Source organism: Nyctereutes procyonoides, unplaced genomic scaffold (genome assembly GCF_905146905.1).
Source record: "Nyctereutes procyonoides isolate TBG_1078 unplaced genomic scaffold, NYPRO_anot_genome, whole genome shotgun sequence".
Lineage (NCBI taxonomy): Eukaryota > Metazoa > Chordata > Mammalia > Carnivora > Canidae > Nyctereutes > Nyctereutes procyonoides.
In genome coordinates this window covers 28,981,748-29,006,359 of record NW_026575052.1, presented here as the reverse complement: position 1 = coordinate 29,006,359, position 24,612 = coordinate 28,981,748, and the positions used below count along the sequence as shown (strand labels likewise).

Sequence of the window (24,612 nt, the reverse complement as noted above, 5' to 3'; positions counted from 1 at the left end):
GCTGTGCCAGGGGTAGAGTTGATGGTGAGTGTGTCTCAGCTTTTTGTACCCATGCTGATATGGGTGTTTCCACATTCACATAGTTGCTGGATTTCTCTCAAAGAGAATTGTTGGGTGTGTAGCTCTACATTGGGCAATTCTACGGGAGCAGGAGAGTTCAGGAGTCTCCAATGTCAACAACCTGGTCCCTTTTCAAATTAGTAGAATTTTCATCTGAGTAGTTTAGGATCTTGTAAATGCTCAATGCATCCTCTCCTAATGAACCTATTTTATTAGTGCTGCTTATCTGCAAGGTAGAGAAATAATACCAGACTAAGAAACAGTAGCCTGTGGCCCACTGGAGTTCATTGTGTGTTAAGTAATAGTGGCATCGTAAGTGGAAAACAGTTTCTTTCCTAGTAATTATTTCTAATACTTTTTCAGAAACTATTGAAAGCTTCACCATTTGCACTTAAAAATTATTTGGGTTTATTTATTTATGCTTTTTGTGGGGTAAATGGATGTGCTGAATGGGGATTAATTGATGTCTGTAATGACTCTTGGAAAAGTCTGTTGGAAGCCTTACCTGGGAAGCGGGACTGTGTTTCCTTGCTTTTTGCATTTTGTAATACTTTACTTTTTGCCGTTTCAATCACTGAGCTTTATCAGGAAGGCCTGAGATCCTGGAGAAGGGCCAGGCTGAACAAAGTGTTGTGTGTCATAAAGAAAAGCAGAGATTTTTCTTGGCCCTGTTTCTTACCCATCATTACTCACAACGCAACTTTATTTTATGTTCTAGGGAAGGAAATATCTCCGGTTTTATTTAATTTTGTGACATAAATAAAATTGGATTTCTGTTTCATAAAATTAAACCCAGTTCTTTGAAATAGCTTTCATGATAAAAAGCTTTTTGCAGAATGTCACGACCCCATATTTACAGTAAAACTTAGAGTAGAGTACTATATCCAATAAAATGTCACAATTTATCTTTTTTTGAGTACTTTAGTACTCAACTAAGTTTTTTTTTTTTAATAAAGAGTGTTATTAGAGATTGACATGATTTTGACAAATTAACTGGTATAAGGTATTTTGTTTCATTTCCTTGGTGCTCAGATAACTTGTGGGTTAGTCTTCCCTTCCTGCTCAAACAGGTTACTTTATTTGTGCTCCCAGAAGGTTGACATGGCTGGCAAGCACCAGGCTTGCCATGTCCAGCGGGAAGGCTACCATTTGAGTAAAGATCCCAAAGGGACAACAAATATCATCTCAGAAGATTGATGGCATTGCCTTTAGGAACATAATAGCTCCTATCCCCACCTGTGGATTAAGCAGAGGTGGTCCTGGTTAAGCTTTTTCATAGAAGAAAAATAAGCTAACTTATATTTAAAAAAACTCATAAAGACTATCTCTCTCGGCATATATTTACATTTACAAACCAGTATTTAGCAACAATTTATGTATTTAAGACCTTTTTTCCCTACGTAATTTTTTTTTAAAGATTTTATTCATTTTCTCATGAGAGACACAGAGAGAGGCAGAGACACAGCAGAGGGAGAAGCAGGCTCCCCACGGGGAGCCCAATGCAGGACTTGATCCCAGCACCCAGGGTCACGACCTGAGCCGAAGGGAGACGTTCAACTGCTGAGCCCCCAGGCGTCCCTGCTTGAGTAAATTATCACAAAAAGTGAATTTGGACTTTTCTATAGTTCTCTATGCAAAATAGTTCACATGTTCAGAAGTCTCCTTAGAAGCACAAAATTTTAATTATGGAAAAGATGGAATTCTTATAACAGTTATGAAAACACAACACAGTCTTTTTTGGCCAGCTTTATTGAGACAGAGTTACCCTACAACATTGTGTAACTTTAAGGTGTGAGGGGTGTTGATTTGATCCACTTAGACACTGCAGAATGATTACCGCTGAGCATTAGGTAACAACTCCATCCTGTTACATAAGTACCATTTCCTTTTAAGAAAAGTGACACCACGGAATGAATCTGCAGGGCATACATAATACAATTTTTAAATAAAGAAAGAAAATGTTATCTGGTAGTTTTAAAGAGTTAAACGTTACTCCTTGCCTTTATCGTTGATTCTGTGAATGGAAGAGATTTTGAGGGTAAGCCAGCTGAGCTTGTGAAGTGTCTCTGCAGGGCCGTCTTGGGCATAAACACAGCTGCTGTATTCAGGGAGCCAGCTTTTCTTTCTGGAGCTGTCCCCCGAAAAGTAATGGGTGGAACTGATAGGCTTAGATAATTTATTGATTTTTCCAAGATGAGAATTGTTGAGAATCAAGAAATTTGAGAAATGTATTAGTTGCAGAGTACACGTGGCAAGGGCAAGTCCAAGCAGTACCGGCCTGAGCAAAAACAAGTCCCACTGTGATTAATGTTGACTTACAGGAAAAGCGGAAGCCTCGTCAGGGACCACCAGTTAAATGGATGCAGGTCTCGCTGTTACTAAGAAGGGTGGTTAGCATGATGCTCTATTTTATTTTTTTTAATTTATTTTTTTAATTTTTATTTATTTATGATAGTCACACACAGAGAGAGAGAGAGGCAGAGATATAGGCAGAGGGAGAAGAAGGCTCCATGCACCAGGAGCCCGATGTGGGATTCGATCCCGGGTCTCCAGGATCGCGCCCTGGGCCAAAGGCAGGCGCCAAACCGCTGCGCCACCCAGGGATCCCTGATGCTCTATTTTATTAATAAGATCTTCATACATCAGTTCCCCTGGAAAGAGGGTCTTTGCTTTTCTACACTTTACAACTCACAGGGGGAGAAGGGAAAAGGTGCAGAAGGCCAAAAGGACTTTGGAAGGGATTTTATAAAAGTGGAGGTCATTTGGCGACGTTAAACTATGCTTTGTTTAGGGTTACCTTAAGGAATTTAAAGGGTTGTAACATTGCCTTTTTTTTTTTTTTAATCTTCGGAAAAGCCATTAAGTGATATACAGGACAGCTCGTAACTAAAGACGAAGTGGGAACTGCCAATTTTCTGTGGCATCTACCCCATGCTTCAGGCCACACAGCTGGACTCCTCACCTTCTTTCTAGGCAACAGCAGAAGGAAGTGTGTGGGCCTGCAGTGTTTGCCATGGGGAAATCCCTGTTGTCCTCTCTTTGAATAGAGGAAAGAGAACAGTGACCAGTAACCAGCAAGACTTAACACTTGAGATACATAGAGCTCTGCTGGGGTTTTTGTCCTTGAGTAGGATTTGCTAGTTGTAGAGATAGAAAAAAATAATAATAATAAAGGCTCAGGGGCATATGCCCTGTTGGTTGGCCTCCACTCGTGGTCCTGGCCTGATTAGCCAGGGGATGGCATATGGACCTACGCGAATGCCTTGCTGTCTCACAGCCTGGGAAATGTCAGCTTAGTTTCTCTGGCCCAAAGCTTTGTACCGGACAGCAAGCTTGAAACAACATCAGCTGGTGTCCCACTGGCTGGTGGGAGACTCAGGACAGATTTATTACAAAATGCAGGCTTTCCATTTGAAAAAGATGGAGGAGTGTAGAAATTAGTGCATGACAGGTACCAACTAACTCTGAGGTTTTAAGTGGTTTTCTTGGAAACCTTGACATTTTTCAAGCAGCTACGTACACGCTCAATATTACTCTCAGCCTCCTGTTACTTCTGATAGTATCTCACGGAACAAATCTCGCCACACTTGGCTTTTCTGACATTTTAGGCTGGAATTCTGTTCCTTCGGTTGCTAAGGTAACCCGGTGTGTGAAGGCTAGCGGGGGAGAGAATGGTTTTTAGAATCGGTTTCGGGTTAAATCCATAGCATTGCTGCACATTACTTAGACGCGTACACAAACATGCATCATTTGTGACATTTTAAGTCTTTAAAAAAGGTTTCTCTGTCTTCCATCCCCCATTTTTTTTAGCCTTTCCTTTTTAAGGAGTGGGTTTCCTGGCAATAAAGAATTTAATATGAAATTGAACTCTCAAGGAAAAAGGAACCCCCCATCAAATAAGCTGAATTCACTTGTCAGTTAAACTCTTATTAACCACATTCTCTGTTGAAGATATTACATTTTAAAGATGAGGAGGCAGCTTAAAGTTCTCCTTAAAAAAATCGGCTTCGTACTTAGATCTGGCACCTATGGCCCTTCAACTGCAATTCAGAATTAAATATTTATTCTCAAATCAGAGATAGAGCAGAGGGTTGTGTTCAGGTTACTTTGGCCTTCTCTTAGAGTTTTCAAGGAAGAAAAATGTAAGTACTATTATTATTTTTTCAAACAGCCTACCCTAATGTGCTTCCGGAAGCATTCAGGACAGGGGAAGGTTTTGGAATTTCCCTCTGGGTGGCTGTGTCCCGCTCCTGCGCCTTTCCTCTGGAAACCCCTCAAACGCTGCGCGATGCATATGACAGTTTTTGCCTGCACTCTGGGGACTAACGTTGAATTTGAAAATGACCGTATCCAAGGATCCTATTAATGCTGAAGGCAAAAAACTAAAATGTCTGCTTTTTTTTCCATAGACTTAAGAGTATCTAAATCTCGAGAAGCCCCAGTAGCTCGTTTTTGCTTTTGTTTCCCTTGCCTTCGGGGACATGTCTAGCCAGAGGCTCTGCAGCCGGGTTGCCCGGCGCTGGGGAGGTGCTGAATGCTGCCGCTGAAACAGACAATGTGCTAGATGTTGTCTAACTGAATTTATTTTATTATTATTTTTTAAAATAAATTTATTTTTTATTGGTGTTCAATTTGCCAACATATAGAATAACACCCAGTGCTCATCCCATCAAGTGCCCCCCTCAGTGCTCATCACCCAGTCACCCCCACCCCCTGCCCACCTCCCTTTCCACCACCCCTAGTTCATTTCCCAGAGGTCTAACTGAATTTAAATTAAAAAAAAAATGAAAAAGAGTATTTGACTGCTGGCAACTACTTTGTATTGCTTTATTTTAAAAAAAAAAGAATAATTGGCTTTAAAACAAGCGGTGCTTGTGGATTAAAGGCTGGTGGTGCAGGGGACGTGAGGGAGAGCCCCGGGGAGGGTGGGCCGTGAGGCTGCCGAGGGCTGAGAGTTCTTAGGGCCCGGGCAGCCTGAGTCCTCGGGCGCTGCTCTGCTCCACGTGGCCCCGGCGAACATTCAAAGGCCTTGTCTTGACTCCAGAATATGCACCATTGTCTGAGCGTGAGCCTCTGAGGGTGGAACTGCCTCCCCGCCCCCCAGATCTTTTATGATCCTGTCCCAGGTTCTGGTTCATAGTGATTCCCACATAGCTGCTTTCTCTGCCCTCCAGTTATAGCTGCCGCAGCTTTTGCCTTGCAGGTTTTCATGAGACAGTGAGGTGCGTGTGCATGTGTGTAGCCACTCATCAGGCTGATGCGTGCAGACTCAGGTGACCCTGGACCCCTACGACTGGTGTGGCTTAGCTCCCTCTGTTTGGTTTCCTCGCTCTCATTCTGTTGCCTTGTCTTTCCTGCCCTCCTTGCTTTTTCCTCATCTCATACATAATTATTTCTTTGCCTATAAGAATTTGAGCTCTGGGGGTGCAAAGGTCTGGGTTCCGATCCCTGATGCTCCCGGTAGTGCCTGAGTGAATCTGGGCAACTGTGTGATAGTGTCAAGGCTCGGTTTCTGCCCCTGTGAAACGGGGGTAATCCTAGGTCTTCGCTCCTGCAGTGGCTGCCAGGATCAAACAAGGTAACACTTGCAAGTTGCCTAAGAAATGTTAGATGGAAGCAAGGAGTATAAAGTCCTTACAGTCACTGGCACCTGATAAGAATGAAATAACAAAGGTGATGGTGGTGGTTCGTTCCTTTGCTTTCATTCATATGTGACAGCTGCCCACCTGGACTTCAGGTGAACGTTTTCCAACCTCTCCACCCTCAACCTCATTCCAGGTAGGGGGCAGCTTAACCACCGGTCTCCTGTTTTGTTTATCTGGTTGACCTTCCTTCTCTGTGCTCACCAGAACATCCTTTCCTGGGTGTGGACTTCGCGCCAAAGGACGGGATGAGACTTCCCACCGGAGCTGAGTGTTTCTCAGTCTAGCCCTTTGGACCCAGGGCTCAGGCTTCCAGGATAAGGGCAGTGAGTGGGTCCTGCCCACCTGTAGGTGAGAAGTCGGTGTCCTGCTTGTGCTTCCATTCAGACTCTAGAGCAGAGATTGCTAAGGTTGCCAAGATAGGACGAGTCTACACTTTCTCTGCTTGCCAATGATAAAACGAGACTGCAACGTATTTTCATTCTCTCCCAAACAGAATAGGGTTAGTTGGGAGGATGTCTGGCAGTTCCACAGGTTCCTGCATGGTGCGAGAGGGGGAAAGGATGCTCAGTGCCTAGTAGGCTGTCAGCAAATACCGAATGAATGAATGAATGAATGAATGAATGAATGGTGAACACAAGCAGGAGCTTGAAGAAATCTTAGCAAATGGTTTAAAACAAACCTAGTGCACAGACTGGGAAGTAGGTGTGGCATAATCGTTCGTTGCTTTTGGCACCTAATGGCCTCCTGGTGCCTGAGGCTCAGCTGCAGCACGTGCGTCCTGGAGGCACATCTGGTGTCTTAGATGCGATTGTGGTGCCTTCTGAGCAGGCAGCTGCCTGCCTTAAATGACGCCGTTAAATCACAACCAGAGGGAAAGCCCTTTGGAGTAGATCATGTCTCAATTAATTAATTAATTAATTTTTTCACGTCTCTATTTAGTGGCAGTTGTGCTTTCTGTATGGAAGACGTCAGACCAGTGTCCACTGCGGAGAACGCCCCGGCCCCGGTACTGGCCTGCATAGTTCTCAACAACCCTGTGTCGTGCGATACCTGCATTATGCCCCCTGACGTTCCTGGGTCATGCGTGGGCCGGGAGGGTAACACTTCACATCAGGCACCACGAAATCGCAGAATTAAGGGGTCTTCCCACAGCTGCGTTTCTGTACGTGTTTAAATCCGGATCTTCCAACTCACCTCTGTGCTCTACGGCATTGTGTCTGGGTTCTCGAGTGCTCTCCTGAGGCTCACGTTGCATAATGCGGTCTGGACAGGGCCCCAGGGAGTGAGGGCCAGAAATTGGACTGCCTCCTTTGGCTTCTGATAAGGACTTTTTAGTGTTCCAGCCACGTTGCCACTGGATCCACAAGGTAACATAGAGTATAAGCCACCTGGAGGAGAAGCAGACCCCCGAAAGTGCGTTCCAGAGTTGTCTATCACGGTATGACTCCCATGGAACATGCGGAGTCACCGTTTTCCCAGATTTGCAGCGAGGGGTGGGAATCTGAGCGTCTCCAACAAATCTGATTCAGAAAAGCTAAGCCCCACCCTTAAGCTTGCAACTCCGCTTCATCTCCCTTTGCCTCGATGATCCAGCCGTGCCTGCCCTCTTGGTTCTGTTTCCTTATCTTTCCTACAAACCTGTTTGTATTTGTAGTTCCTGTTCTGGACCCAACAACCTTGCATATTCTATATGAAAGGGTGTTTTTTTTATATATAAACACTCGGATTAAACCACTTAAAGATACCATCACCCATGACTTCTCCCATTTCGTGGAGACTCCTCAATAGGAGATCGTATATGATGCTCATGCCAAATACTCTTTTGTGCCCCGTAACGTTTTTGGCAATATATATATATTTTTCATTCTCTTTACTTTTTTGCTCAACATTTTGGCATAAAATCTGTAAATTTTCAGGTCATGATATGTTGATGGCGGTTGTAGGTCCAATAGTTTCGTGATTTCTGTTCATATTCTTTGTGTCTAAGCCTAGAGCTGTAACTCGTCAGGCAGTGGGTTCACGGACCGGGCGTTCATTCCAAACAAAAGTGGGCTGGCACGATGCTCTTCAAAGACAAGGGACCTTGTCCCCCTTTGTGTCCACAGGGCCTGGCAGGTAGTACTCAGTCCTCGTGTCTTCCTGTGTTTGTCTACTGGATGTCTCAGGTGCAAACCTTGAGATCGCCATAAATACATATGTGGTTTGGAAACGAGAGGACAACTTATTTTCATGATTTGGATGCATGTGAATTAAATATATTTTGTTCCTGAACTTAAGGAGTTGAGTACATTTCCATGGCTGCTCTTGGGACTTGTGAAACGTTAGTAAACTCTGGAACGTGGAAGTACTTCTGAATTAAATTGTACTGGAAAGTATTTGCTTCTAGGTTTTTGTTCCTCTCATATCTATCTTTAGTACTTTGCTTACAACCTTTGAGGATGTATCTTGGTTTGGGGGCAAGTATTGTAGATTAAAAATGACGTGGAGGAGCCACAAGCTTTTTTTTTTTTTTTAGTTATTGTTCATTGGTGAAAATTTTAGCTAATAGATCATAGGAGGTGATAGGGAAGACATAAAAAGGCAGCATAGGTAGTGATTTTGTTAAGTACTTAGTGAAAGGAGATCTTAACCCTGATATTGTAATTGGAATCACTTGGGAATCTTTTACATTTTTTTTTAATTTTTATTTATTTATTGTAGTCACAGAGAGAGAGAGAGAGAGAGGCAGAGACATAGGCAGAGGGAAAAGCAGGCTCCATGCACCGGGAGCCCGATGTGGGATTCGATCCCGGGTCTCCAGGATTGCGCCCTGGGCCAAAGGCAGGCGCCAAACTGCTGCACCACCCAGGGATCCCACTTGGGAATCTTTTAGAAAAAAAAAAAATAATGCCTGCCCTAGAAATTCTGTTTTCATTTTCTGAGGAAAATAATTTTTTTAAATTTATTTTATTATTACTGTAAGTTTTTTACATTTTTAAAATCTAAATTCAATTTGGCAGCATACAGTAAACACCCAGCGCCCATCCCATCACACGCCTGTCACCCACTCACCCCATCTGCCCACCCTCCTCCCCTTCTGCAGCCCTGTGTTCGCTTCTGGGGGGTCCTTAGACACGGCTTTGAGTGTCAGGGGGAGACCTGTGGGCCCACGGGACCCAGGGCAGCTCTGATCCCCTCCTCCCCGGCGTGGCCCCTCTGTTCCAGGGACGCTGCTGACTTTACAATAGCCGTGGCCTTGCTTCCCCTTCAGGTGCTTCTGCCTACGTGGTCCTGATCCTGAACAGTGTGCCGTGGGTTTCACTCGGCAAGGTCCCGCGGTGATGGAGATGCCCTCTGTGCGCTCTCCCGTGGCCCCCCGACAGCATCAGGGTTCTTGGGGGGTTTCTGTGTTAGCCTGTGGCTGCGGTTCACGTACCGGCAGCGGCTGCGGCACTGCTTTGTGTGGCCTCCGCCTCCCTGCGCCTCCGTGGCTGTCGGGGCCGGGCTGCCCGGGCTCGGCGGGCACCTGGGCTCGCAGCTCGCAGAGGCTGCCGTGTCATCCTGGGGCCCACGGCTTCGATGGAGCCCTTAGTCCTCCACTGCCCACAGGCCTGGCGCCCAGTGGGATGCCCGATGTCACCCCTGCTCCGCCGTCCGTGGTGGGGTGGCTGGACCGGCTGTGCCCGTGGCGCCTCCGGACGTCTGCCACAAGGACGGTGAGCGTCCTTCTGTTCCAGGCACAGTAATCGCAGAGCTGCTGGCCCTGGCCAAGCGGGAGGAGACCTATTTATTTGGTTAAAAACACCTTTTAAGCACCCGCCCCGCTGCTGCCAGATTGTATGACCCCCTTTTCACAGCTTGTTTTCCTGACCGCTGTTAACAATCTGAAACTCTATAACAAGCAGAATTATTTATATATGTCACCGTGTTTCCTATTTCAGGCTCTTCGCCTGGTTCTGGGCTCCGAGCTTCCGAGCGGAATGAGAAAGCTGTGAGGTCCCCCAGTAGTCTTGTCTTAAAAGGGGATGTAAGAGGTTTAGATGTTCCCTTTTGGCTTTTTTTTTTTTCTTGAAAGAAAATTGTGTCCCATGTAACCATGCGGTACGTCTTACCAGGGGGAGATTGGGGTGACTTAGCAATTCCATTCTGGGGTGGCTGGTTGTGACCTCTGCGGACATACATGTTGGGGAGTGTCCTTGTGCCTCTGTGTTTGTTATGTTACCTGATCTTAGCCAGTCTCTTCCTGTTATTATTTTAGAAAGAAAAAAAATGGAAATGTTCTCAAACATGCCATATTTGGAATTTGTTAAGAAATGAAAACCCTACCTTCCAATAAAATGAGTTTAAAGGTCAAAAACTTAAAGGATAAAAGAAAGATGAGTTTGTCAGTAGCCTTTGAAGATAGCAAGCCTGTTAAGCAGATATCTGGCAGGTGTGTGCACTGCTTCATTTTTAGATGTTTTGGGATTCCAGATGTCACTTTTCAGGCGGAGGGGGACTGTGCCGAGTCACACAGGTCAGAGAGCAAATGCACAGCCAAGTCCGTGGTATTTCGCTGCAAGGGCTCATTTACATATTTGAAACGTAAGACTTTATGTTCTTGATTTGGGTAAAGAAATAGTATGAACCACTGAGAATGTAAATGCATTTGTGCAGTGGGACATTTCCTTGTTATCATTTCCAGTTTGAGTGTTGCTGGAGGCTGGCTTCCCACGTAGCACCCCACGGCCTGCTGGCAAGACGAAAACTGAGCTGCCTGCATGGGCTGGTACGGGAGACGGCCTCGTGGAGCCCCAGCAGCCCTTTCAAGGGGTGGGGCAGGATTGGGGTGGAATGAGAACTTGAAGCTTGGTTTAATGATGTTCTTCTAATGCAAAGGAGGGGTGGTGGGCAGGGCAGGAGTTGGATTAGGGTTGGATAGGGATCACTGGGTCCTAAAGATTGGTTTTAGGGCTTAAACTGATGCTTTTTGCAGAAGATTTGATGGGTCTTGAAGGATGGATGAGCACAGAATCATTTGTGCAGGGAAGAGTCTCCTGGAGTAGGAAAGTCACACTAACGAAGGTCATGGGAAAGTCAAGTTCTGTTAATGCGGATGACCAGTTGTGTGGAGGACTGGCTAGTTTTTGCCATCAGTGTCCAAACTCTGTGAGAGTACATCGTGTCTGCTCACAGATTTTAGTTGAAGTATCAGAGGTGGAACCAAGAATGATCGAGGCTCCAAATAGCAGCTGTCGTCATATCCCTAAAGCTAACTTTCATGGGGACTCATCAGGGAATGAGCCCCCTTGCTCATATATTCATTCATTCATTCATTCATTCATTCATTCATTCATTCATTCAATATGCAGATATTTCCAGTTGCATACAGGTGCCGGGCGCTGTACTGGGATAGAAGACAGTCCCACCTCTCTGGCTTTTCCTGCAGTGCGATGCAGGATGCTCTGGACGTCTCTCCCGTTACGGATGCAGCCAGTAGCATTATTTAACTTGCAGTTCACATTCTCATTGCACGTGGATCCTGAGTGTTCGGATTCTCAGGTTTAGATAAGGCTTGTTGTAAGGCGTGTCTTGGTGTCTAGGGAGTTCGTGGGCCTACCTTTTTTGTTAATGTAAGCAAATCTATTCTTTCCTTCTATTTTCATATTTGAGTATTGCAATAGAAATATTTCCAGTGTAATATTTATCCTGAGCCAGTTGGGTTCCAGGCACTGAGCGCTGGGGTAGAAATACAGGTGTGCAAACTCCATACAGATAAGGCAATTTGAATACACCCAAATACTGGAGATTTTAATGGTTGCCATTCAGCTCCACAGATACTGGATGACTTCGGTTTGTCAGATACTGAGATAGGTGTGGAGAATAATACAACCCCTCAGCCTGTACAGTGATAGACTGCGTAATGGAAAGCCACAAACACCGCAGTCTGAGAAAACTCAGACACACAGATGAGCCAAGAGCCCTTTGCCGTCTGAAGAGGCACAGGCTGAGTTTTTTAAGCAGAGCACTAGGGCGGCTTTGCCAGCAGTGATGGAATCCCAGGACCTAGGAGATGCGCCAAAGCACCTCTGTGAAGTGTGAGAACCACCATATTCTCAAGTTTTCTGGACATGCGAAACCCATTTCTGTCCTCGCTTCTCATCAGGGGAGGAGCATCTCTGAGGATGGAGAGTGGGAACAGGGACTCCTTTATGGTTGTGGCCTTCATACTGCCCACCTGAAGTAGCAGAATCCCCTCAAAGGACAGCTGGGTGTGTTTCTACATGATGGTGTGCACCTAGACTAGTTTTCCCCGAATAACTTGACTGCACAAGTGGAAGGTGATGTCAGTGTGCCCTGCGGCAGGTGGAAACAGCAGCACACCAGCGATGGAGTGGACCTGGCTCCAGCACCCACTGGCTACCTTGGACAAATCACTCGGCCTGTCCACATCAGTAAAATGGGGACACCTGGGTGGTTCAGTCAGTTGTGTGTCTCTTGATCTCAGTTCAGGTCTTGATCTCGGGGTTATGAGTTCAAGCCCCGTATTGGGCTTCACACTGGGCAGGGAGCCTACTTAAAAAAAAAAATTAAGGTGTCGTTCGGATTAGATGCTTTTGATGATTCCTTCCAGTTCTGACATTCTTATTATGTCTAAATAGATGGTATTGTAGATAAAACCTAGACGACAGAGTTTGTAAATGAAGGAACTAATACCATTTGTCTTTCTTTTCAGTTTCTTTATGCAGAGAGTCTCTTCTACACCTGGCTATGAGATGGGGCCTGCCTAAGCTCTCTCATTTCCTCTTGTGCCTCCCTGGGGGAGTTCAGGCTTTGTCTTTACCCAATGAAGAAGGTGCCACACCGTTAGACTTGGCTTTACGTGCCGGACACTCCAAGCTGGTTGAAGACATCACAAAGTGAGTTTGGCTACTCGATAGATTGATTTTCTCTCTCTCTCTCTTTTTTAAGATTGTATTTATTTATTCATGAGAGACAGAGAGAGGGGCAAAGACACAGGCAGAAGGAGAAGCAGGCTCCTCAAAGGGAACCCAATGTGGGACTTGATCCCAGGACCCCGGGGTCACAGCCTGGGCTGAAGGCAGACGCTCAACCGCTGAGCCGCCCAGGCGTCCCTAGATTGATTCTCTCTTGATCTGTTTCTATAAAGTGTTTGACCATAGAAGAGTGGAAATAACCAGACTACAAGCTAATAACGGTTTATGTGTTGCTATTAGTTCTCATGTGTAAGGTACAGAGTACATAAGCAGATACACAGGTATATTTGGTATCAATATTTCATGGGGAGGGGGTTAGTTAGGGAAAAAAATGTCTCAAAGGGCTCCGTAGGAGACTATAATCAAGAAAAAAATTAGGAAAAAAAATTGGGAAACACTAGCCTACCTAGTACGTATCTTTCTGATTTCACCTTAAATACCATTGCTTCAGAGAAGCCATCTATGTTAGGGTCTTTTATCATTATGATTAATTTACAATATGGTGATTAAAATTATTCACAATATTAATCATAATTTATAAATTTTAAATGTAGTCATCATTTGTTAGGTCTCCATCCTGTATCATTGGAGGGCTGAAAGTATTTGTATACCCGCTGCAGTATGTCTAGTGTCAACATGTAACACTCATTGAAAGAATATAAATTTTTGTTAAATCAGTAATAGATAAATCCTAAGGTACAATATGGTTATTAGGATCTAGTGAAGTCATGTAAAGGGAATAATAGTGGAACTGTAAAGTTTGCTATGTTCATCATGATATCAACATTCTCAGTGAATGAAAATGTGTGGTTTATTACTTAGAATAATCTTATGAGGGATCCCTGGGTGGCGCAGCAGTTTAGCGCCTGCCTTTGGCCCAGGGCGCGATCCTGGAGACCCGGGATCGAATCCCACATCGGGCTCCTGGTGCATGGAGCCTGCTTCACCCTCTGCCTGTGTCTCTGCCTCTCTCTCTCTCTCACTGTGTGCCTATCATAAATAAATAAAAATTAAAAAAAGAATAATCTTATGAATAAGGTCATATTCTTATGAAAGGGGGATTCATATATAATTATCTCCTTGACTTATTAACAGGTATTAAAAAATAAATGGGAAAGTATATTGAAAATCACAAAGTGCTATGTAAATATTAACTATCACTGATATATTATTATATGGTGTATCTTAACGGGCTGGTTTTTCTTATTTGGCTCATGAAACTCAGTGTAATTAATTTATGGTTTTAATGGCTATAGAGTTAATAGAATTAATTTATGGTACATAATGGATATAGAGTTGATGTTCGAATTTTCTATTTTTGTTCTGCTTTGGTCACATGACCACCAAACAAGGGAAAAGCCCATCAAAAGGAATTGCCCTCTGTTTGCCTCTAACATGACTCCACTAGCTTGGCCCAAGAGACCAAGGCAGGACTACTTCCTTTGACTTGGTCATTGTGGATGGTTCAATGTGAGATAAAAGTCCTGGCTGACTTCATCTTGGGCAACTTAGTACCTTTCTGTTGTCTTCAGGACCGGGAGGTATTATGGGCTTTAAAGTTTTGCCGGTCTAACCAATCTATTCATGAATGGTATTAGAAGTAGACCGTCAGCTAAAGTCTGAGTGTATAGTGAAGCTTCCATTTTCTGGCTCAGGCTCAGAGTCCATTTAGGATGGGGACTAACATTCAGTCACATGTTAGGATGGGGAGTTTTCTAGAAGATTCTAGACGTTAATGTCAAGAATTTGGGGAGCTGCCCCACATCTTAGAGTTCAGGGGCTCTTAACAGATCTCTTTTTGCTGCTCCATATGATGGAGATAACATCTATTTGATTGGAAGTATATTTTCATGAAGTATAAATTCGTTAATAAAACGAGGTCATGTAAGAAGAGGAAAGGGGCATAGAGCGAGCGCTGTGAAGCGAGGATTCTGGGAGCAATTTGTGGAGGCGTGACCGCGTCCTGAAGGGGGCTGTTCCCTGGAAGCACTAGCATGTTCCTCCTGAGGCTCCTTTACTGGTTGAAATGGAATGACCTTGTGGGCCATCCAGAACATGACACTGACCGTGAAGCCTATGGATAGCTGGTAAATGTGCGATTGTCGGCCGAAACAGAACAGAAAATAAGTTTATTTTCGGGACTTTAGTCTGGGAATACTGCTTCTTTGTACATGGATGTTTTCAAGAATACCACAAGGTCAAATTCATGCGTTTTAATTTGCATGATAAAATGATTTACAACAGTGGACCAGTGTGCTATGAATATCCCACTTGTTTGTAACATCCAAACCTCCCCATGCTCCCTGGAGAGCCTATCTGTTTTCCACTGTAATCACCTAATAAGCTGTTGGCTGCTTGCTAATTTGTTCTAGGACATGTGACCCCATTAAAGCAAGAGGCCTCTTTCTGAATTAAACAGAGAATGAAATATCGAAGTAAAATGTTTAAAAGTCAGTCGTGTCACTGGTTCTACAGATAACTGTAAAGTATGTAGTGTATGTGAATAGCTTCTCAACTGGCATCGTGTCTCGGTGGAAGGAGGTGGCTTCGTTAGGATCTGTTTACGTGATTCTGCGTGCTTATTGTCAGGTGGCTTTCACGGATCCTTGTGCCAGTTGCATTGGTAATACGGGGGTGGGCAGCGAGTGAGGTGGGACCTTGGGGTTGAGGTCTCTGAAGCTGCCAGTAGGTTTTGATTTGTGACATTTCAGTTTCCAGGGCAGACGTTCCCCTGACCTCTCCCGAGTGGACCTCGGCGGACGTGCCTTCCTGCAGTATGTTCACCCGTCGGGGACGCTGACGCTGACGCTGAACCACACAGCCGAGCATTTGTTGGAGGCAGATATTAAACTCTTCAGGAAATACTTTTTGGACAGAGCCTTTCTCCTCAAGGTATGTGTGTCCCTTCCTTCCGGTAATACAGTAACTCATGCTCCTCGAGAGGACAGACTGCACGCTCCTTGTCTTGGGAACTGTGTTCCGGAGGGCAGCGCTTTGTCTCCGATAAAACTTCAGGAACATGGAATTGGAAGCTGTGTTCCATCAGCAGAGTGAAAATTACAACATAATATTTTGCCAATAGAAAATAGTAATTTGTGTATTTATTTTCCAGAAGCCAGCATCACTAGTGTTGGATTATAATAATGTTGGAAAATACGGTGTTTTGTATTAATTGATTTTACGCAATTCTTATTAAAAGCAGTTGTATTTAGGGTTGTTATACATGAATAATACCTACTCCTGGGATTTCTTAAGGCTTAGATGCAGTTAAGCATTTTGACCCCGTGTGTAGTTTCTTTTTAAAAGGGGACTGGTCACTCAAAATGTTCCTTTCAAAGAGCTTTTTACCCTTCGCAAAATGGCTCCAGCGTCAGTTTTCAGTGACGTCATAGCATGCCTATCTCGGAGTTTAAAATGTTTCATCTTTATTATTATTTTTTATGTTTTGTAGAATCTGGAACAATATAAAAATATTTGCATCTTAATTATTAAAGCAAAGTGTAGTGTTATTTTGAGTAAAAGGGCTGTGTCAATCTAGTTGACCTGCGCCCCAGGATATAGTGGATTCACTCACCGGGTGCCCTGAGGTCCTGTGTTCTCAAGCACATCCATTAGGAAGGCACAGGTTTCAGGACTATGTAGGCTTTACAAAGTAAACCATTATATATATATAAAAAAATCTCATTCATCACAGTTTTGGCTTTTTGTGTAATGTTTGCCTCCTATAATTAAATGACAGATTCAGTCAAAAACATTGTGTATCAAGGATTATTGTTGGCTTAATCCATATCAGGTTTTATTTAAAATTTTAAAAAGATTTTATTTATTTGAGAGAGAGAGAGGGAGAGCATGCGTGTGTGCCCATGAGTAGGGCAGAGGGAGAGGGAGAAGCAAGCTCCCCGCCGAGCAGGGGCTCGGTCCCAGGACCCACCCTGGGATCATGACTTGAACTGATGGCAGATGCTTAACCAACTGAGCCACCCAGGTGCTCATGTAGGGTTTTATTTAAAGAAATAAAATATTTTATTTTATTATTTTATTTAAAGAAATAACATGCTTTTCATAGGATGAACTACATCCCTTTGTTGGGTTTTAGGACATGTATCATTTTCTGGTGGACAGTATTTCCTCATTTTGCTTAAGGATGCTTCTCATTTCAAGATACTGAGGCCATCGGGGATCCCTGTGGCTCTCACCTGCCCCCCCCCCCGCAGTGGATATCTGGCCCCGCAGAGCCCAGGCCTTGAGGGGCCACATTGCTCCGGATGCACGCGGCTCCCTGCAGGTGCCCACAGAGCTCAGTGGCACGTGTGTCTTTAGATGCTCTGGTTGCAGTGTGGCACCTGGTGACCAAACTCCTGAAAGGAACAGAGCATCCCGTGTGTCTAGCAAACATCGTGAACGTTTGTCTCGTTATGAAAACCACCAGCTTCTGAGGTGGGATCATGATTTCTCCTGATGCATCTGAGATGATAGTTGACTTGGCGGGTTTAGGATGAGTCGTTCTAGGTGCTTCAGTAATCTGTTGCAGTGGACTCGGGATAACAGAGGCCAAACGGAGACAGCTCTCCGGCTTCTCGGAGATTGTCATTTTATGAGAAGCATCCATCACCGTGGAATGGCCTGGAGCTGCCCCGTGCCTGTGCTCCTCCTCTTTCTCGGAGCCCGTGTTGTGTGGCTGGAGGGTGGGCGGGGGGAAGAAGGCAGAGGTTCTGGAGGATGTTCTGACTTAGAAGAAATGCATCTTGTTCTTTGTCTACTTCTGCTTCTGGGATTACAGCTCTGTCACCTGTGGGATTTTGAGGCATCCACAGCCACAGTGCCATCTTTTGTTGGCTTAATGAGGAGCTTTTGGCAAGTGCCTGATGCCCAGGCTGTGGTTGTGGGCTCGAGCCTTCCGCTCCGGGGCCTGGCCTCCAGGGCGGGAGGGGGGCTGCCGTTGGGGTTCAGGCACCAATACCAGTGAGGTGATCAATCAGGCCTCTGGACTGAAGCCCCCGGGAGAACCGGGAGCACGGGTTCAGGGAGCGTGCAGGCAGGCTCCACGACACCTTTCCCGGCCCTCCCCACGGGCGGTATTTCCACCCGGCTCTTCCTCGGTTACAGCGTTTTATAATAAACCAGTGATCTTGCAAGGGCACTGATCCTCTGAGGTCTGCGAGCCGCGCCAGCAGATCAGTCACATCCCAGGTCGGGAGGTCATGGGATCCCCTCATTTGCAGTCAGTTGGTCAGAACTGCAAGTAACAACGGGGACTTGGGAGTGGCCTTAGGAGTGGAGGTGGCCCGTCTCGTACAGTGTTGGAGGACGGCTCCTGGGCGGGGGACCCCAAGCCCCTCCAGTATACCCACCTGGATTGGGTCCAGAACTCTAATTGACATCCAGAGTAGTTCTTACCTGCTCCACGAAACGTTTCTATAGTATTTTTGAACTTAATGTTTTTGATGGTACTCCTTTTCTAGTTTGATGCCTTTTTTTTATTATTATTTATTCATTCATGAGAGACACAGAGAGAGGCAGAGACACAGGCAGAGGGAGAAGCAGGCTCCATGTAGGGAGCCTGACGCAGGACTCGATCCCAGAACCCCAGGGTCACGCGCTGGGCCCAAAGCAGGCACTCAACTGCTGAGCCCCCCAGAGATCCCAGTTTGTTGCTATTTTAAATGAAAATAGGTGATAACTGTTACAGGTTGTCAATGCTAAAGCTTTACAATTTGGGGGAACAAGTATGGAATTAGTTTAGTAATAAAGTATTCTTGTTTTATGACATCTTAGGTACATAAAATTATGCCTGTTTTTGTTTAGTTCTTTTTTACACAACAGCTGTAGATAATGACTTGGAACTAATGACTAATTTATTCTGAGCTGCGGCATATCCTCAGTCCTGTCTTAGCCCCTCAGTCTTGGGATTTGGGCATTGCTCGGTTATCTTCAGCCTTTCTAGAGCAACGACAATAAAACCTTAGTCCAGAAACCTGAGTCTGCTTTACCTGAGTCTACGTAGACAAGAGGCGTTCGGGTGATGATCCCATTTAGATGCCGCACTTGTTAGGGGTTAAGGGTCCGTGTTACCACACTGTATCATTGCAGACATTGGGGGGGGGGGCTGATAATTTGCAATTTAACATTGAACGTTAAAAAATGACAGGTTGGTGCTAAATATCCAAAAAGCAAAGATATTAGGAAATCAGATAATAGGCAAAATCTGAGCTATATTTTTCGATCATGTTTTAGTTCTCTCATCACACTTTTTCCTGTTAATCAGAATGTTGAGAATTTAGTTCTAGACCTTAGCTAAAACTAATAATGGAGCTGGGAAATTCAAATGTTCTATGATTGCATCCAAATCTACTCATAAGAATAAACATTTTTAAGATTTATTTATTCATGAGAGACATGGAGAGAGAGGCAGAGACCCAGGCAGAGGGAGAAGCAGGCTCCGTGCAGGGAGCCCAACGTGGGACTCAATCCCGGGACCCCAGGGTCACGCCCTGGGCCGAAGGCGGTGCTAAACCTCCGAGCCCCCCCGGGCCGCCCTAAACATTGTTTTTAATAGGCCCCATTTAAAAAAAAACTAAGTGTTTTCCTCCGTCAGGTTGTGTTTTGTAATCGGAGCAGCAGCCTGATGCCCTTTCCGTGTAGGCTTGGCCTTGGCCTCCCCTGAAGATGAGGCCCTCCGGGTGGCGAGGGCCGCTGGGCCTTGAGCCTGTGCGGGGAGGCTCCCATGGCCTCTCGGGCAGTCCCTGGCCCAGTCACTCCGTGATGCCGCGGTGGGCCCTGCAGGAGAGGATGCTGGTCGTGGGGTTGGCGAGCAGGCACTTCTCATTTCCTGCCCTTTGAGAGTTGGTTAAATGTGTGTATTTGCATGTTTCGCGTTGCTGTCGCTGCTCTGGCCTTGGGGTGTTGCTCTGGAGGAGCCAAGAGCCCGACTGAGCCTGGTTGCTACCCCGCCCACAAGGGTCCAGGGCTCTGGGCCGGCTGCCGTGTCCCCTGCCCAGCGTCACCTACCACCCCGCCATGGGCCGTGCGCCGTGCGCCGCCGCAGCCTTGGGCACTTCGCCATCGGGCACGTCGTGCGGGATCTGGGGCTCCTGGGCTCATCCTTGGGCACCCGGTGTGGTCATGGCTAGGGAAGCCTGTGGAGCCCAGGGGACGAGCTGAGCGGCGCCGCTCCCTTCTGCCCTCGGGATGTTCTGATCTCGGGGTGGGGAGGGGGGGTGGCCTTTGCAGCTCATGCACTAGGTTCCGGAGGACCTTTGGTTGTGACGTGGGGCATTGGCGGCAGGGACCCTGCTGGCCCTGCCTCCGGGCCCCTGTCTCCTGTCAGCCTCCTCCCAGCAGCCTTCCGCCTCGTCTATGCAGCCGGCCCCACCCGCATCGGCCTGTCCCAGCTCCCAGGCCTGTGATCCCAATTTCCGTCTCCTGGGCGCAGATCTGAACCCGCTGGAGTTTCCCATTGAGTTATTTATTTATTTTTCTTTCTTAGGCTCTTGACGACCGAGAAGCTGGGCCACAGGAGAGCCGGGCCATGCCCTCCCGGGCTGCCGCCACCGAGGAGGGTACGCGAGCTGCCTCCCCCGCGCCCAGGAACCCAGAAGGTGCTCAGGGCCGCCTCCGGGGGTCGGAGGGGGTTGGAAGTGCAGCCGGAGCCCAGAGCGACTGGTGGGCGGGGTCGGGGCCCTGGGGCAGAGGCAAGCAGTGCGAACACTGGACCTCAGTTGGCATTTCCTGAGTGCCATTGGCCCCACCCTGACCTCCAGGGTGCTCTCACGACGCGGTGCATTCGCCGCAGGTTTGAGCTGCATTTGTTCCTTCCCAGACACCTGTCCTTTGGGTCACTCATCCTCTGTGCAGCCCTGCCCTGGGCTAGTCCGACATCAAGAGTCTGGAGGTTGGGTTGGTGTCGCTGTCGATATGTACAGGTCACCACAGGCTGCAGGGTGAAGGCAGGGGTGCTTGTGTTCCTCGAGACACACACAGTCACACCCGACTTGGTTGTCCCACATGGATGGTGACAGTCGTCATGGGGCTTCGGGGGCTTGAGGGCACAGATCCACCTGTGGATCCACAGCGAGAGGTATAGTTGTCGTGCTGCATCGTGGACGTCTCAGCTGTAGGTAACACCCAGCTCCCCTGCAGGGGTGCCATCCGGGCATGTGTTCTCCACCTCGTCATGGTTTCCCCCCGCCCGCTTTTCCATAGACAAATAAGTCTTATCTGTTAGCAAGTCCTTGTGATGGGCATATTTATTTATTCATTTATTTTTAAAGATTGTATTTATTCATGAGAGATACACAGAGAGAGGCAGAGACCCAGGCAGAGGGAGAAGCAGTCTCCATGCAGGGAGCCTGATGCGGGACTCGATCCCGGGACTCCAGGATCGTGCCCTGGGCCAAAAGCAGGCGCTAAACCGCTGAGCCACCCAGGGATCCCCGTGAATAATATTTGTGATTCTGCGTGTATTTGGCAACGTAGACTAGTTGCATTCCAGTTATTTGTCAGGCAGTAAACTCTCACACTCTCGGCCCCCATGTCTGTTCAAACATAGTCTTGGAGAAGGAAGGTTTGCAGCAAGGCATTGGCAGTCGTGCGGCCCGTCCCTTTTGCACACCGTCCGGGGTTCAGCTCACCGGCTGGACCTGGCTGGGCCTCTACGGACTTGCCCTCAGGTCTGTGTCCTGCAGGTGATGTGCTGGGGGCCCTGAGGGAGCAGCAGCTCATCCTGCCTGCGAAGGAAGCCCTGGGTAGCTCTGTGCTTTCTCCCAAAGGCCTGGAGGGGTGACTGTCTGGAAGGCTGGCTTCCCCCGAGCGTTCGGCTTTGCTTCTGTTGCTCTAAGTGTAACTGAGCAAGTGTTTTCCTCATAGCTGGTTGACAAAGACAAAAACTTGGAGCCAGGATGGTGCCGCTAACTGCTTTTATGTCATTCATTTAGTAAGCTTCCATCCTTGCATTTTCCCTTATAATTTTTCTTCCCTTCTAACCCACCTTTAAACTGATTTGGAACAAAGTAGAGTCTGAATAAGTGTTTGAATTCTTGCCCTTATGGGGGGCTGACACTTGGGGTTGGGGCAGGAAAACAAGCTGCCCCAGGACATTTTGATACGTGCATCGGGGCATCCCATGCGAGCAGCACGGGGAGAACTCTGTGGCTCAGGATGGTGCAAGGGTCAGCGCTGCCCGGAGGAGGTGGAGAGAAGGAACTCCGGGCAGTGCAGGCGTGCGCGATAGAAAGCTCGGATCACATGATAAATCGAGGGAAATGCAGATGATTTTGTAGTCCTGTTGATCAGGGCGTGTGCTATGTGCACACATGCGTGATGCCGGTAACACAAGCCTTGGGAGGGAGGCAGGAACCTGGAACTCCACCCTGACCGCGGCGGGAGCTGCTTCAAGCAAATGAGGCTCGATGATGATGATTTTCAAAAGGTCACTGAGAGCGTGGAGAGCGGGTTGGAGGGATTGGGGTGGGGGCAGGTGTAATGATGGGGGGGGCCCTAAGGTGGAGGGCATCAGCCGTGAGGGGGAGTGTGACTCCTAGCTGGAACAGACCTCGCAGGCGGCGGGGTCATGACGGAAACTGCACTGCATCTTAGGTGCGCTGACTTAGGTGGCCTCGAAGCAGCTGAGGCAATGACACTTGCAGTCATGCAGGCACAAGGTAGGATCAAGTGCGCCAGCTCCACGGGGTCAGTGTGTGTGCTGTACGGAGCTGGTGGGCAGCGCTTTGATCTGCATCCTCGGAGGACACCCTAGGAACTGCAGGTCTGTGGGGCGTGGTGGTAGGCTGACGTGGAAAGCGTCAGGGCCGGTCCGCTTGTCCACCCGTAGGCACCTAGACGTCTGCGTTTTCTCCCCCCTTCTTCTTTAAACCCCAAAAGCAGGCTTTCCCTTTGTGATCTACTAGAAGATTCCTAAGAGATCATGTTTTTCCGTCCCTCCAGGGGCAGGGAGTGGAACGGGAAGGCCTGTGCTTGTATCTGTGGCTGCTGTTGCTGAAAGGATGACCGTGTTATCCTGGAGATGGGCTTTACAGTCCCCATTAGCGTGATAAATGGTGTCATTATGGTCCCCGAGCCAGTTATGTTTCCACAGCTTCATCCTTGGGATCAGACTCCCAGAAGGATGGGAGGTCACGCCAGGTGAGCTCAATGGCCAGAAAGCCCTCTCGTTTGTGACACACGCAGATGAGTAAGCTGACGCCAGTGTTAGTAGTCCACCAGTTGCTCGGTTTAGTCCCTCGCCTTCTCTGATCTCCTGTCCCAGGATTTCCTAAAGGGCATTGTTCAAAACACTAGACTTAGGAGATGCTTTGGGAAAGGGTCCTTTGACCAAATAAGGTAACAATGCAGTATCCGAGGCCCTCGTTCACGGTGGAGATTGAGAGTCCACGTCCTGTTTCTCGGCATCTCGGTGCGTCTTGCGGTCGAGACGCCCGTGCCGCCTGCGTGCTGGGGGAGGCCGTGCATCCAAACCTGGGCACGGTCTAGGCAGGCACTTGAGGGTCCTGCAGGCTCACTTTTTCTTACCCTTGAGCAAATGCTTGAGAGCTCACTCGCTCGCAGGCCACCACGGTCCAGGCCCTGGTGGCAGATCGGCAACCAGAACGGCAAAGGGGAGAGCCCTCATCTCCAGTAGTTTATTTTTATACAACTGAGCTCTGGGATTTTTTGAGGGCCGGGCCCGTGCCGGGTGCTGCAGGTGTAGCTGTGAGCCGAGCAGGGTTGGTGCATCCACGGAGCGCACTTGTCAGTGCTCACTGAGAGGGACCTTTCCGGTATCAGGAGTGTATTTTCCCAGTTTTGTTTGTTTGTTTGTTTATTTATTTATTATTTTATTTATTTTTTTAAATTTATTAATGAGAGACAGAGACAAGCAGAGACACAGGCAGAGGGAGAAGCAGGCTCCATGCAGGGAGCCTGACGTGGGACTCGATTCCAGGACCCCAGGATCAGGCCCTGGGTTGAAGGTGGCGCTAAACAACCAAGCCACCTGTGCTGCCCAATTTTCCCAGTTTTATACATGAGGAAGGGGCAGCGCCGCGCCATTAGAGGCGCCACAACTTGCCCGGGCAGTCGGGAGGTCAACAAGAACATCTTTTCCCCATCACACCGTGGAGTAGTCCCCGCCCTTGCATAACAGAACACTCGGCTGCGTCGTCTTTGGGCTGCTGTTGGAGAGTTCTCTCCGGCATTTGTGTGCAAAGTTGGGATCATCGCCTTGAAAGGAGCTTTCTTCCACACGGCTGACCTGTCTCATAAAGTTCTTACGAGGAAGATTCATGACCTACGTGCACAGGCATGTCTTGATGACACACGCCAGCTCCAGGCAGACTCTGCTAACACCTCAACTCTGCTGCGTTCTGGCCTCTGAACATTTTTTCAGGTTATTCAACTGTGTTTCCTTTTGTGCAAAATGGTGGAGTTGGGCGTATCATTTCGTAGTGCGTAGTGAGGCTTCGGTGAGAGAGTAGAGCCCTGGACTGGCGCCTGCCTGACGGTGGCTGCCCGGCCACCGTGAAGCATCACGGCAGCACCGGCTCGTTAGAAGCCACGTCGTAACGTGTGCGAGGGTGGATTTGGTGGCCGTCATGCGTGTGTCGGGATATGAGATGGCTCTCCCTGTCCCAGGCACGAGGTAAGCAGATTTTTTTGTTCAAACGTTCTCTCCAGGAGAATGCAGCTCTGTGTGCTCCGGGTGAGCGAACATGAAGGGGGACTTGAATGGTACAGTCTCCTTATTTGAGAACCTCCTGTGAGTTATTGGGGGAAAACAGAAAACAAAGGGCCTTTTTATCTACGCAAGATTTCCTTTCCAAGATTCTTCATTTTCCATACTGTAACTGAATGCCTTCTTTAGAAGGGTTGGGTGCCGTTCCAGCGTCTGCCGAGATACGGGATGGCTGGGGCCCGAGGTGCTGGGGATTTCAGGACAGCAATAGGCTGTTCCGTAG

At 47.5% G+C, this 24,612-nt stretch overlaps 1 protein-coding gene across 7 annotated transcripts in view; it reads left to right on the top strand.

Annotated features, from left to right (window-relative positions):
• Window positions 1–24,612, top strand: part of ARHGEF28 (Rho guanine nucleotide exchange factor 28) — a 311,495-nt gene that overhangs the window by 138,152 nt on the left and 148,731 nt on the right. For 4 of the 7 annotated variants that reach the window (XM_055332795.1, XM_055332801.1, XM_055332798.1 and 1 more), the window contains 3 exons: window positions 12,400–12,583; window positions 15,373–15,553; window positions 20,148–20,259. In XM_055332795.1, the coding sequence (XP_055188770.1) occupies window positions 12,400–12,583; window positions 15,373–15,553; window positions 20,148–20,259 (477 nt within the window). Of the gene's footprint in view, window positions 1–12,399; window positions 12,584–15,372; window positions 15,554–20,147; window positions 20,260–23,821; window positions 24,297–24,612 lie in introns of those variants that run through there. The other 3 variants (XM_055332796.1, XM_055332799.1, XM_055332802.1) reach the window with 2 other exon arrangements.